Below are 14,618 nucleotides of genomic sequence, written 5' to 3'. Positions count from 1 at the left end.
AACTCAGACTTCTCCTAACGCAGAGTGGCCCTCAAGATCCATTCCTCATGGGAGGAGGACATTCTTTTTGCAGCAATAAGGGAAGAAGGCTAAAACATAATATTCAGTCAAAAAAAGGGCAAAGGAGTGAACAGGGAGTATTCTAAGCTTTGAGTGAGGGACAGAATAAGAACACATATTTGTTTCTATACTGAAAACACTGTAAGGGTGCAGGGAGAATGGAAGTAGAGGGTATTGAACAGAGATAGTAATTTTTGAACCATGTGACTATCTTACCTATGCGGGGGGGGGAGGAGATATACTTTCAAGTTCTCATGGAAGAACATTCCATTCAGAGGCTGACTGTAGGTATCAGAGACCTGGTGACTGGTATGTGAGATTTACTGAGATTTTCCAGACTGGTAAACTGTTAACACTTTCATAACCCAGGACTGACAAAAAAAGAGACTGCTTTGTCTTAGTTTAAAACACCTACCCATTTCTCCACAGCTTCCAAAGCCAAAGGAGAAGCCAACCATATCTTGGATGTCAGAGGCTGGGGGCTTCTCTACTGACAGGCAATTAGCACTCATCAAGCGCCTGCTCCCTCCCAGGGACGGGGGCGCGTGCTACCTAAGTCAGCTCACTTTAATTCTTATCACAACAGGATAAAATGGGAATCATTATCTCCCTTTAAATTATTGTAACTGAAACTCAGCAAGATTAAGTGAGGTCAGCCTGGAGCATAAGCAGAGAGTTAAGGTCTGAACTGAATTCTCTACGGCCACAAGTCCAACACTCTTCCCAACACAGAGGATGCTTTTCCAGGCAAGAGCCTCCCTAAGATACCCATGGGGCGGACACGGCCCTCCAGGAAGGGGGTTCCTTACCTTGATCAAATTCAGAACCTTGCCGTTCCAGCTGTCTCCGGAGCTTCTCATTTGCTTTAATAGATTCTTCTAACCGTTTTTTCAAACTTCGAATTTCTTGTAAATGTTCCATTAGTAAGTCTATGGGAAAGAAGGCATTTTTAATTTAAAGTCTGAAGCCCCTAACATCGAATAATTTACAGATTATACAGTAATCTTGAAATTCCAAGTGGTACTGAGTTCATTAAGATGGTCGGTAACTGGCAACTCTCTCTCAGGCAGGACGAGCTGAGCTTTTGCTTGCGGCCTGCTGACACATCCGTGCTCATCCTCGGTGGCCTCCACGAGGAAGACATTTTAGACCACGTGGAAAAACGATATCCCATGCAATTTTAATGCTAATGCTAATGTAGCCCTTTATTCTTCTAAATATCACATATTACTTTAAAATTGTCCTTATGGTGAAATTAACAGATCACTTTCAAGTCGGCCTGAATTGCCTGAGAGTTGATTAAACTACCTTCACAATGAGTCTAGATTATCTTGAAACTAATTCTTTGAAAAAGAGTATGTTATCCATTCATCACTTGCTCACTTAGAACTTAAAAACAAAGCAAAATAAGAAGCCCAAAGCTAGTGAGAATGGCAAGAAGGGTGTTCTGACCGCACGCTGCCAGCATGAGTGTAGACATAGGAGTTTCTGGCACTTTTTATCATTAGCCTTCGAAAGGCTATTTTCAAATGTCTTTTACCAAGTAATTCCACCTCTCGGAATCTATCTGAACGGATTCCAGTGATGTTAGCAACCATTTGCCAGAATGCATGAAAATATTCATCTTAGTACTATATCTAACAGTGAGAATTGAAAATAACTTCAATTATTGTATTACATCTACTACGATGCAATGTTACACAGCAGTCAGTCTGTCATGAAGGCCACTAACATGGGAAAATGCAGGAACAGTGGGTTATTCAGCATTATTACAAGCCACTGGGAGCAGACAGACAGACAGACACTCCAAAGGAGACACGCCTACATATTGACAAAGGCTGTGTGTGGGCCGCCCGCAAACTGGGCTTTTCAAAGCATCCACATTACGTCTAAATACTTAATAGTATATACAATTTTTCCAAATTTTCTAACACGAGCACATATTGTTTTATCAGCCTGTGTCACATCTCACTTTAACAAAGAAAAGGAGGAAGCGGTTCCACTCTAGAGGTAGGTTTCTAGAAACAGTTTTTAAAGCATAATCACATTAAGTATCCAAAGGCAAAACTAATGTCTTTAATTCATCAGTTAGGGTACACTCAGTATGTCTTAGTAATGTTTGTTTTAAAACATTATACTAATGTTATGACCCAGTTTTAATTCCTCCAAAATGACTTTCATTTAAAAGTAGCACAATGTTACAGATCTTTTCCTAATTAAATAGTAATTTTGTCATGAATTTGAATGTTTATGAGATGACTTAATTCCCAGACCTTCAGCTATCTCCCATTAATGCAGGAGTGGGGTGAGTCGTCTGGTGGAACGTCGGAGACCCCAGCAGCAGCCGGCGCTGGCGTCTGCAAGAAGGCCTGCGTGGCACTGCCCTTGCTGTCTGTGCACCCCCTGGGGGCCACCAGGCTGGGGGACGCAGGAACTTCGCTGTCCTGCTGCAGCCTTTGCTGCGGCTTACCCACGCCACGCAGGCCGGCTGCCATGACGCAGGGCAACTTCCGCTGAGTGTGATCAGGAGCTGGCACGGGGCTCCAGGGAGCATTCCCAGGGGAACTGGACACCACTCATGAATGATGCAGCGCTAACCCAACAGAAGGAAACACTACACTCACCTTGATGAAAATGGAAGCTAGTGACTGCCCTCTTACTACAACCACGGTCTGACAGCTTCCTCTTTAAGACCGAAAGTGCTGTAAGGAGCAAATACCTAAAACAATGTGTGGTTCTTCCGCCTAGGAGTTCTGACTTATAGAATCTAGGTTAAGAAAATGCCCCAAAATAGGGGGACAGCTTCCTAGTCAAAGCTATTTCCTACAGCACTGTTCACAAGTGTGAAATTTCAGAAATGTTCTTTGACTTAAATGTTCTTCGACAGGGAACACCAGGAAAACTGCAGCTCAGCCATTCTCTGGACTGTTCATAAAGCCACAGCAGATGATGGTCTATAGCCACACATCAGAAGCTTATGATGGATGGGATGTTAAGGGAAAAATACCGTACTATCTCTTTATCAGGTAATAAACATAACAAGAAGAAAAAGGGACACAGAGACTAACAGTCTGAAGAGACACTAAGTGGATCAGTTAAGATGGCTCCAGAGACTCCTGTCTCCCTTCGGGAAGGGCCTGGAGAGCCACCGGGAGGGCATGGGAAACCAAGGTCACAGGTCTCCAGAAAAATATACAATTAAAGAGATGCCTAAAAGGTTCTGCAGTGGATGGAAACAACGCAAGGTTGGGGGGCAGACCGTGCGGAGGTGCAGAAACAAGTGGAGCAGGAGGCCGAGGGGACCTGGTGTGAAACAGGCTCTCGCGTCTCACCCAAAGGGCCTGGCTGCTGCCCTGGGAGCCCCACCCTGCTCCAGTTCTTCCAGCCCCCAATCCAGTCTGCTCCTCCCACGAGGTCTGGGGGGGTGGTCTCAGGTCTCTTGGGAAGGGGCTCGGTTCCCAGACTGATGCAGCACGGAAGGAGGTGGCATCAGGGACAGGAAACCAAGTCACAATCTGACCTCAACCAGGCAAATCATAAAGTCAGACATAACGGAGGGAAACCAAGTACACAGCTCAGAGGGACAGAGCCGGGATCACACGACAGCAAGCCAGGTGACTGGCCGGCTGCTGGCACCCAAAACAGGCGCTCTGTGTGCCAAGCCGCACACTGCGTGTCCCGGAGGGCCCCCAGAGCCCGCAGGGAGCAGACTGCACCCCCACACTCTTTTCCAGATTGCACTTCCAAATGGTCTTGTCTGAGAAGGGGAGCAGCGAGGACCCTGTTGTTAAAAAAATGACCTTACATCCTGAACACCCTTGTTCCACGTGATCAGGTGTCACAGAGTTTCCAGCACGGACGTGCCAGGTGTTTCACAAAGTTCATGCCAGGTGCTTTGCAAACAACCCACCAGAAAAAGGAGCCCAGAAGATGACAGTCGAGGTCCAGAGTCTACACCGGGGGTCAAGAACTCACCGCCACATCATTCCTAACATGTTGACTGTGGCTGCTTCCGTGCCACAACCGCTGGATTAAAAAATTCCAAGATGGTTCACAAAGTCTGAAACATTTGCAACCTGGCCTTTTATTAGAAATGTTTGCTGATGACTGCTCGAGCTGGTCTCAGCTATCCTGCCCCTAGAACCTCTGAAATAGCTGATTACACACACTAAGCCCCACCCACTCCCAAACAGGAGACACTCAAGACTCAAGCACGGAAGATGTGGGGAGGCTCAGGGACGAGTGGCCATAGGAGGCTGGTTCTGCCCACTGAGGCCAAGGCTCTAGGTCAGAGGCAGGCCAAGGCATCAGCCCAGTGGGCCAAGTCCCACTAAGGAGAAACACAGCAGGTTTGCAGGACATCTGAACAGGGCTAGTCAGGTACACTCAAGTTTTTGTACAATTCAAGCATCTTCAAAGTGACCCTCAAAGGAGGTTTGGAAGAAGCTACAGGAAATTAGCCAGACTTGGAACTGACACTTGACCCGGACACTTTCCAGCCCGCCACCGTTGGAAGAGCAAGGAAATGGCAGGTAATAGACGTCATCATTATGAAATGAAAACGACTTCTCCCCAGTCACCAACACATCCAACAACCACAGCTCTCCCCAGTGACAAACGCCAGCATCTCCATTCTGAGAGAAATACTCGAGTAAATACTGGAATATTCAAGCACTACACTCTTAATTTAGCCAAGATGGCAAATCAGGATCGGAACAAGAAACTCTGGCCTAGTTTAAAATGCTGAGTACGGGGTACCTTACCTTGAGAAAATGCGTTGGCCACCACTGAAGTCTTCTCCGTCTCACTGTCTGGCTTCTGGTCTCGTGAGAAGAACGACTTTTCGGACAAGTCAAAATCAGACAATGCGTGTGAGGTGGAAGGCCCAGGAGATTCAGGTAGAATATACTGGTAGGTTAACTTGTCTTCCTCATTCCTTGAACATTGGGATTGGAAGAGAAATCATTTCCCTCAAGATCCCAAGCCAGGACTGGGTCTAAAGAACACTTAATGTGATGCGGTGCTTTAGAATTTCCCCGTATTTGCAACTGTTCTGTACTGTCCTTTTGCTTCCCTAAAGCGTTTTCACCAAGGACATTCTAAAAATAAGGGGCTCGGTGGGAGCAACCCCAAGAGAGGGCGTGAGTCAGCGCAGCTGTTTACCTAATGCTGCCCTGTACCGGGCGCTGTGGATATACTATCTCGCTTGGTCCCCGGAAATTCTCTGAAGCAGGGGTTAACCATGCTCATTTGGATTGGGGCGACTGAGGCGCATCATAAACTCGCCTCGCGTCACACAGCATAAGTGGCAGAGCTCACATTTGAACCTGCCTGTCTGCTTCCAAGGCCACAGGACCAGGTGGGAGGTCACCCCAACCCAGGAGGTGGCCTACCAGGGTCAGGACCCTCAGAACCCCTGTGGCCCAGCTGCTCCTACGATCACCATTGGGCCTGTCTTCTGGCGATTAAACGGCATTTCTTCAGCCTCCAAGAAAAAGACCCTGAACTCTGTAAACCCCACATGAATCTCCATCACAGATAAGCTTCTTAATTTAAGCTCTTTTCCCCCCACTTTTTCCTATGCTTCTTGTCTCATTATTCATGAGTTCAGACAAGAGCAAAGGACTCCAAAGCTGCAATGCATTCATTACCAGGTAAACACCAGCTGGGCCTTCGCCCAGGCAGCGTGATGGATGCGTGGGCTTGCCGCTGCTTTGCACAAGTGTGGAATGGGCCAAGGGTGCCCATTTAATTAGCTCGGGAATGACCATGTGAGCGCTAAGTCTACAACTGAAAAAAGGGGGGATGAGAGGGAAAAGAAACGAACCTGTCAGGAACGGGAAGGGTGGTGCATGGCTGAGGGCTGACGCAGGCTCCAGCCTCCCCAGCCCTTCCTCCCAGCACCACCTCATCTGGCAAAACAGCAAGTCTGACCCCACCTACTCCTAGCCTACCTCCTTCCGAGACAACCTCTTCCTGAAAAACATTATTTGGACTTAAGGCCCAGTCCAATGCAGCCCGCCTGCCTCTCTGGACTTGACTCACAGCTCACGCACCAGGTGCTGCTTGAGGGAGTTATGTCTCCCGCCCTCGAGCAGGGATGCTCTCCCAACACCCCGCCCTCTATCTCGTCCCTCAGATCTCAACCCTGTCTCCATTCTGAGAGGCCTTCCTTGCCCTCCCATGGTCTGCCTCTGGGAGATGATCTGCTATTCTGAGGGTGGAAATGGAGGGCCGAGCTGGGAAGGATTTTTGAAAATACTGCAGTAGGAGAAGAGTATTTCTCCTAAGCTAATTAAAATGTTCTCCGGTGAGCTCTGTGGTCTGCTCTCTCTGACAAGACTGGTGGCCTTCACCAAGCTAATAAATTGAAGCTTCTGGGCTTCAGACTGGTCTCTGAAATGCCTCCAGCACGAACATTTAGAACCTTTAACAAGTAACCAGAAGCGGGTGAGACCTTGGCATTTCCAGGTAGTCATAGAGCGAGCATACTGTGTAGTTGCAGGCAGTGGAGTGTGACAGATTCAAGTTCAAATCCCAGCTCTGCCTAATAGCAAGTGTGTGACTCTGACCCCCAGGCGTGACATCTTAAAGGGAACAATAAAGTTGACTTTGTGGGGTCGGAAACAATGAATGTGAAAGCCCTGGGCAGCGGCTAGCACACACCAATACCCAGTTAATGCGAGCTCCTTTTCTCTTTCCAGGAATTCTGGGAGTAGAAAGATAAACGCAGAAAGTATTACAATACCATGTGGTAAGTGTTGTAATGAAATTATGAGCCAAGAGCCACAGGAAGAGTAGCTGGTGCTGAGAAGCAGGGGAGAGTCGGGTGCAGGGGAAAAGCACTGACTCCACAGAAGGATTTCAAATTCCAGGAGAAGAACAGCGCCTAGGCCTCATGCACAGGCGCGGCCCCGGAGCGAAAAAAAGGCAGGGAAGACTGAAACATGGGCTCAAACTGAGAAGGGCCACCAATGCCAGGCTACAGGCTGGAGTTTACCCGCCAGGTGCCCAGGAGCCCATGGAAAGAACGAGCCCGTCACCCGGTCAAATCACCTGGCAGAAATGCCACAGGTGACCAAAGACAAAGAGAGCTGCTGCTCTCTCAGGCAGCGGGAGACTCTTGGCTGGGTACGGCCATGGTGGCTGCATAAGGTGTTTGTACTTTATTTACAAGCAGCAGAAACTAAGAGAGACAGAGCTGGAATGCTTAAAAGGCCGGCAGACAATCCAAACTGCCAAGTAAGTCACTCACCGGTCTACCAGATCATTCTGGGTGCTCATTTCCACTTCACCTGATTTTCCTGAAAGCAGAAATAATATCAAGAAGGAAAACACTTTTAGAAATTGTTCCTTAATAATTTCCTGCTTGTACATTTGCAGAGGCACTGTTCCGTTTGTTTAAACACTCTTTACCACACTCCTGGACATGTAAAGTAGAATCACCAAGAATATAATTCACACCATAGACCCTCCTTCATCCTGCTCTGGCACTGGTTCCGGCAGGCTGGGGCAACACTGAATCTAAGAAGCAATCGAAATGCACCGCTGGGTGCAGCTCCTTTCCTTCTCTAAAACTCTGATACTAACAGAAGACATGCTCAATTAGAGGAAATGGGTCTCAGAATCAGGAAAATGAAGAAAAATACCACTCTCGCCTGGGCGAGTACCCACTGTGGACACATTACTAGGCTTCATTCCATTCCTTATTGTGTACATCTTGGCACGGGTGATACTGTATTGTGACTTAATTTTTCACTTTGTGCTCTGTTATAAGCATTTCTCTTCCTCGACTGGCTTTGGAAACCATTTTTAATGACCACGTTAATATTCTGTGGTAAGCTGCACATTTGCCACAATTTTTTTCAGCTCTCGGTTTGACATTTAGGTCATCTCCAATTTTTCACTTGTATAAATAAATGAAATAAACATCTTTGTGCATACAGCTCTATCTGCATTTAAATTATTTCCTTAGGAAAGACTCTCAGAAGTGGGATTATTAGGAAAAGGCGAATAGGAGTAGAGCTGAGAAAGTCAGTATCGGCAGCAGGGAGAGTGACCGAAAGAAATGACAAAAGAAAACAAAATAAAGCTCAGAATGTGGCTGAGCCGAAGAGGCTCTGTTTCTTCCTGCGTGTCATCATTTGCTGTTTGAAAGGAAGCACATGAGCCCAGATTTCAAAGAGACTAACAACTTTATTTTAAAAATACTTCAGAACTCTGGAAATTGCAGGCTGGGATGAGCTCTTTGAAGAAACTAACGCATGGCTAAAGAAAAAAAACAAACCTTCTAAAGCTGTACTTGAAAAATGAGACTATAATTAAACTGCACCCACACATACCATTTTCCAAACTACTCCTAAAAGGAAAGTTCTCAAACACCACGGTGCGGAGGAAACCATCCTTGGAGACTCGTGCATTTGCTTGATGTCTGCTGGGTCCCACCTGCAAGCTCCCAGGCCACAGGCAGTCTCCCTCACCACCTGAGGGGGCTGCCCCCGGGCCCCGGGAGTCAAAGCCATGTCCTGAGCGCCTGAATACTGCCTACCACTCATGGGCCAAGCAGCTTCCGGCACTTGGCCGGAAGCAAGCAGCTGGACACCAGGACCGAGTACGGTGCCTCAATCCCTTCCAGCTCCTCTGGGTGTCGTCCACTCCCACAGGCCCAGCACCAGGCTCTCCAGTTGACAGCTGGGAAGTGGGAATCGCGGAGGTTCTCACTGCCAGGTCACGCTCACGTCCCGGTTAAGCAGAGGAGGGGCGCTCTGCCCGCAACCTGCTCAGTCACAGATGTGCAGCTTGGTCCTCTCGGCACATTCTCACCAACACATCATGCTATTTTGGTTCCCCAGAAGGAAGGGACAGGCTGACGGGCTTGTAACACAGAGATGCTGTCTGTCCTCCGCACATCTTTCTGTCCTCTACATTCCTCCACAAGGGGAAATGTACTTCCGATTGGGTCAGGCATTGATGGGAAGTCCCAGGCTCAAGACCACCACAAACAGGCAGGAACCACTGGATATTCAGCAAACAGCTCCCTTGGGTTTGGTCACCCGCAGCTGCGCAAGAGTTGCCTCAGAGGATAAGATTTTGGCCGAAGGACCCTGAGGAGGGGCCATTTCTCCAGCGTTCCCAAGAGCTTCAGAGACAAGCAGCCAGGCAAACAGGACGTCACACCCTGCTCTACCAGCACTGTGTTCTTCAGGAACAGATCTGCGTCGGGACTGTCACTACCTGGGGAGGCGTCCAACATTCACACACTCATCTTAAAACCGCCCCAAAGCTCTCCTCATCCCTAAAAAAATTCATGAGCACAGAGGGACATGCCCTGATGCCACCAGATGAGCCTCCCCTTCTCCGAGTGGGAGCCCCTTTGGGGAGTAGCAGTGAAGCGACAGCAACGTTCCTCCCGCTCCCCTGCCACTGGTCTTCACGACCAGTGACACATTACGTGGGGTCAGCGGAGACACTACATGTGCTGCATGGAAGCTCTTGGTGGCAGCTCTGCAGTGACGGGTGCATCCTCCCCAAGCTCCCGTCTCCCAGGCAGACCTCACCACTGCGCCTGATGCATGGAATAAGTGGCAGTGGAGGGGCTTGGTCTTTTCAAGTAAAAAGACATGTAGTTATCTGGTCCACATTTGAGCAAGCTAGAGAATTATTATGTAGGATAGACGAGCAATGGGTCGGCTTACCTCTATGCACTGCTCCGTGCTATACAGCACCACCACCTAAGAACCTCTTTTGAAACAGCGCCCCTAGCCCAACCTCTGACAATCGTACAGAGGGCAGTGGGCTGGAAAAATGTCCACTGACTGGACAGACTGTGGAAGGCCTTGAAAGCAGAGAGGCTGGTCCCGGCAGGGGAGAATCAAGGGCAGGGACTGTCTTCTATTCATGTGCTAAACCCTGACATCAGTGGGGAGTCACTGAAGGAAGAGTCTCCCTGGCAGTTTTCTTCACACCTGCCCCAGAGCTTACTCAAAATGTCTAAAGACCAAACACACCTTCCCGTTTAGGCTCCCGGTCTTGGGAAGCACCAAACAAGGACATGGTGGCCCTTAACTGATCTCCCTAGCCTCAGGAGCCAGCGAAAAGCCCCATTGGACTCCCCACGGCACTCAGAACACGCACTGTCATAGGGTCCTACCGGTTACACGTGACCGAAGACACGGCAGGGATGTGCACAGTGCTCTTTATAACAGCCCCAAACTGGAAGCAACCTCAATGTCCATTCAGTGGGAAATGACTAAATAAACCATGGAATCTGCATACAAAAGAATGCTCGGCAGTCACTGAAACTTACAATGTAGATGAACATTTATTATCTATAATTGAACAAAAGGGAGGCTGCAAATAGGGCTGCTTTCACAAAAACGATACATACATATAAAAAAGGTCTGGGAGGATGCTCCAGGAGGGTCATGTTTTGCTATATAAATGATGCAATTATAAGAGTATGTGCTTATCCATTATTCTACAATAAACATGTACTGCTGCGTATTAATAAAAAAAAGACTATTTAAATTTTTTAAGAACTCATGCTATGCAACTGCCTAAAATAAAAACTATTTGTGATAAGCTTGTTTCATAATTCAGGAGTCAGAACCCTTTAGAAAACGGGATCCAAGAAAGACCCACCCCGTTAACTTCTATTCTCTAGGGGGAAAAAAGAGAGAGAGAGAGAGAGAGAGAGAGAGAGAGCTGTGGCGAGGTTCCTGGGACTTTTATGCCTTTTGTAGAAGAAAATAAAGTTTTTTGTCTGTGTTGCCTGCTAAGCTTGAAAGGCTTCTGCTTCCAGAACCCACAGGAAGCAAGAAGTGAGATCTTCCTGCGCTTGTCAAGGTAAATAACTGAAAAGTAAATCGGGGGGGGCGGCTGGATGAAGGAGGAGGGCAGCCGGTGCCAGAGGCACTCTCTCGCAGCCTCCCACTTCCCAGGGCCCAGGCTGAGGGCTTGTAGGAAGAAAGAGACAGACGGAAAATGCCTCAGGCCTGGAAGACACAGCTCTATCTTGAGAACCCAGTTATTTCTCCAGTAATAAGTAGAAAGCTAGCTTGGGAAACCTCAGCCAGAAGAAACTGAATTTCCTAAAGTGGGGGAGAGTCAAGTGCTCCTGCGTCCCGGCCCCCAGAGGGCCCTGAGGACAGGCACTAGGAAAGTTAGCCTGTGCACGCCGCCTCAGGCCATTTGGCCCTTTAAAAAAAATCAGGAAAAACTTTCCCTGGGTCCAGAAGGCCAAACTATCCCACATTCTATCTTATAATTCAACTAAACATGAGTGAACCCTCACGAACTATCTGTTTTGTATGTGTGAAGACAAAGAACTGAGGCCAAACCCCGGTTCCGGCAAGTCACTTGTGACTTTGAGCGACTGACTTTACTCTGCTTCGGAGTCCACAGGCCGCTGGGAGGAGGAAGCCCAGAGGCACGTGGTGCCTCAGAAACACTGAGCCCAGCTTCACACTGATTTTAAACGCAACCCTTGCCTCTCACAAACAAGCTTCTGACTTAGAACTGACATCTGTGGAAAAGATCACTGTGATTGCAGTGCGGAGATGGCTGAGGCCGGGAGGAGAGGCATGCGGGGGCAGTGACAGCGGCAGAGGGGGCCGCCGCAGCAGGGAAGGCACACGTGGAGCCTGGTGAAAGCAGAGCTTCAGGGGCAGCTGTGGGGTTAGCGTGGTGTGAGGGCTGAGAGACGCCCTGGGAAGAAAGGCTCTCCCCTCAGAGGGAAGAGAGGCTGGGGTGAGTGGAAGCCCGATCTAGAGGGTTTAAGAGAGAAAGGGGCCCGGAAAGGTCTAACAGATATAAAGGAGGACACCTATAATGACGTCCCAGAGGCATTTTAAAGAATGAAAGTTTAAACTCTGGAACCCCCTTAAAGATTTTCATATTCAAAAAACACAAATGGGGAGAAACTGAATACACACAGAAAGAAAATCTACTTGTATTTCAAATGAATAATGAGGCACTGTAGAAAGAGTGAAAACAAGGAACTTTAAATTCAGTACTTGACTAACCCTTAGCCTAAAAACAAATAGAACTAAACAAATCCTGGGTTCTTCCAGCCTCTGTTTCCACAGTGGAGTCTGGGCGGCTCTGGCGCCTCCATCATGGAATGGCGCAAAAGGCAGACGCAGCCTGTGAGTCAGAGTTCTCACTGCTGGGGAAGGGAGGGCAGGAAAGAGCAGCGGAACTGGATGGCGGTGGAGATTCCTGAACTAAATCACAGGTTTTATACACCCATTTGTGTGTACATGGTGGTGTGCGCGCACAGGTGTGCCTGTAAGGCTTATGGGGGTGTGCGTGTGGAACTGAGCCCGTCCCCCAGGTTCTAACTCTAGCTTCAGGTAGACCTCAGAGTCTAGAGGCCTGTAGGGCACCCCATCGTGGGACGGAACTGCCTGGAATAGGGCAGCCCCTAAACGTCTGGTGCCCAGAACAGTCCGCAGAGAGGGGTGCTGTGTGAGAAGTAAAGGAGACACACAGGGAAGAACTGGAATTTTCCTAATCTGGAGGAGAAAAACTGACGTTTCTCCCTCCCAACTATATAATAAAAAGCACTGTATGTAGACTGTGGTTAGTGAGAGGGCGTCCTTGGTCTGAGGACCACGCAGCTGGAGAAACAGGGACACAAGGTTGTCAGTCCACTCTCACTGGATTCGCAAGGGAAACAGTAACAGCGTTTGTGTGTGGAGAGAGACGATGAGAAGGTGTGTGTGGCAAAATACTACCAACTTGATAAAGCTGGGTGCAGGGTACACAGGAATTCTTTAGTGTATTTTCAAAAATTGGCAAATCATTTTTTGAAACATTTTAAGAGCAGGAACTTTTTTAAAGTACCTAGCAAGGCGGGCGAGGTACCCGAGGGACCCAGGTGAGGCACAGGGCAGGCCGCCAACCCCACAGAAGTGGCCGTGGAGGGAGGAAGCAGCCAGGGTGGCATCGCTGTCACCTCCTGCGAGGGGAGGGCTGAGGGAGGCCCAGGAGACAGCTCCTCTGGGATATCCAGGACCAGCCACCAGCGGGTCAGGGTGAAAGGCCCTTGTCCCACTTACCACTGAGGAAGAGCTTCTCCAGTTTCTCCAGCAGCTGCGAACACTGGTGCAGCTGCTCCTGGAAACCCTCGGCCACGCAGTGATCCACGTCGCTAGCCTGCAGCAGCTCCTCGAATGCCTTCACCATGGTGTTCACATGCTGACGGTAACTGACGCACAGGCCGTGGCTGTCCTTAATCTGCCGTCGCTGAAGGGAGAGCTCCCTGGCCTGGGACTGGACTAATGAATCGTATCTGATAAAGGGAGGAAAAGAAAATGCTCGTATCATATCAGAATTGAATTTTTGTGACCTTAACACTAATTGGAAAAATGACAGAGCACTATTTTTAAAAGCCTGCAGCTGTACAAGTGTATATCTACACACTTTTAGAAAAATTGAAACTCTACAAGGTCACTCCTTCTTTGATTTCAAAACAGCCAACAAATACTGGAACAAAGGTTCTTCTGCAATCTGTTTAACCTTATAACGCCCCCAATTAAAGTCCTGATGGGCAAAGACTCAGGAGGACAATTAGTTTCCATATAATCGTCAAAACTACGACTCCAAATTGTAGAAACAAGTGGCCCAGAGGGTCAAGAGACCCACCCACAAAAAGAGAAACTGTAAGGCAGGAAAACAAAGGCAGGATCTTCTCAACTGGAAGGCCAGGGGACAGTCAGAATCCCACTGCCGTTCATGGGGGCTCTGTGACCCGTCTGCCATGAAGGCCAATCTTCTGGCCAGTCACCTGGCGCTCCCAACCTTCCAACAAATATCAGAACCCCTCCCCCTTTTCCTTCCAAATTATGCTTGCTGAGGTAAGTAGGTCGACCTCTTTGTATCTGCTCCAACCTCCTCTTTTTCAGAAGAAGTTGGATCTCAGGGACGGCAGGGCTAGCTCAATGGTGAGGATGCCCAACTCAAGCCCATTTCCACCTTCAAAGCCCACGCTGTCGTGAGCAGTACCACCGGGCCCGGCACCGTGGCCTTCCCCCAGGGAGCCCCAGGTGTGAGAAGGCCCTGTGAAACTCAAGTTAGGAAGACAGGGCTCTTGTAACCAGGACCCTGTTACCGGGCTCCGGGGTGGCTCAGCAAAGACCCGGTCTCCGTTCAACCTGCTTCTCTTGCCCTGAAACGACGTCAGTGTGTGGGCCCCACACGCACACAGGTGGCCGGCGCTAACAAAGGCGGCCGCTCAGCGCACTGTGGCAAGGGCCCTCGGCTCTGTGACTCTGCCGGGCGAGTCTCAACAGCCTCTTTGGGACTCAATTTCCCCTCTTCAAAAACTCGTTTGGGAACATCTATCTCCTTTGCAGGTGATCCAAGGACTTGCTAGGAAAGTGTGTAACTGAGGAGACACAGCTGCCTTCCAATAGACGTGTGCTCCTTTCCCTCTCACCATTCAGGGAGTCTCAAAAAATTCAGTGTGGCTGCCGGTGTTCTGAGCAATGTGTTTGTCTCAAATTAGTGACGAATGAAGGTGAACTTTACAAATGATCCCATTTTTGTCATATCTC

General features: G+C 48.8%; 1 protein-coding gene across 3 annotated transcripts in view; it reads right to left on the bottom strand.

Moving 5' to 3' along the window:
- Positions 1–14,618, bottom strand: part of CDK5RAP2 (CDK5 regulatory subunit associated protein 2) — a 143,368-nt gene that overhangs the window by 21,918 nt on the left and 106,832 nt on the right. For all 3 annotated transcript variants that reach the window (XM_004677939.2, XM_012721556.1, XM_012721557.1), the window contains 4 exons: positions 13,122–13,354; positions 7,316–7,364; positions 4,824–4,996; positions 870–989 (listed from right to left, as the gene is read on the bottom strand). In XM_004677939.2, the coding sequence (XP_004677996.1) occupies positions 870–989; positions 4,824–4,996; positions 7,316–7,364; positions 13,122–13,354 (575 nt within the window). The remainder of the gene's footprint in view (positions 1–869; positions 990–4,823; positions 4,997–7,315; positions 7,365–13,121; positions 13,355–14,618) is intronic.

The sequence above is a fragment of the Condylura cristata genome, unplaced genomic scaffold (genome assembly GCF_000260355.1).
Source record: "Condylura cristata isolate star-nosed mole 26May11 unplaced genomic scaffold, ConCri1.0 scaffold00006, whole genome shotgun sequence".
NCBI classification, from domain to species: Eukaryota; Metazoa; Chordata; class Mammalia; order Eulipotyphla; family Talpidae; genus Condylura; species Condylura cristata.
The sequence above is the reverse complement of the archived record's forward strand: the minus strand, read 5'-3'. Positions and strand labels throughout refer to the sequence as shown.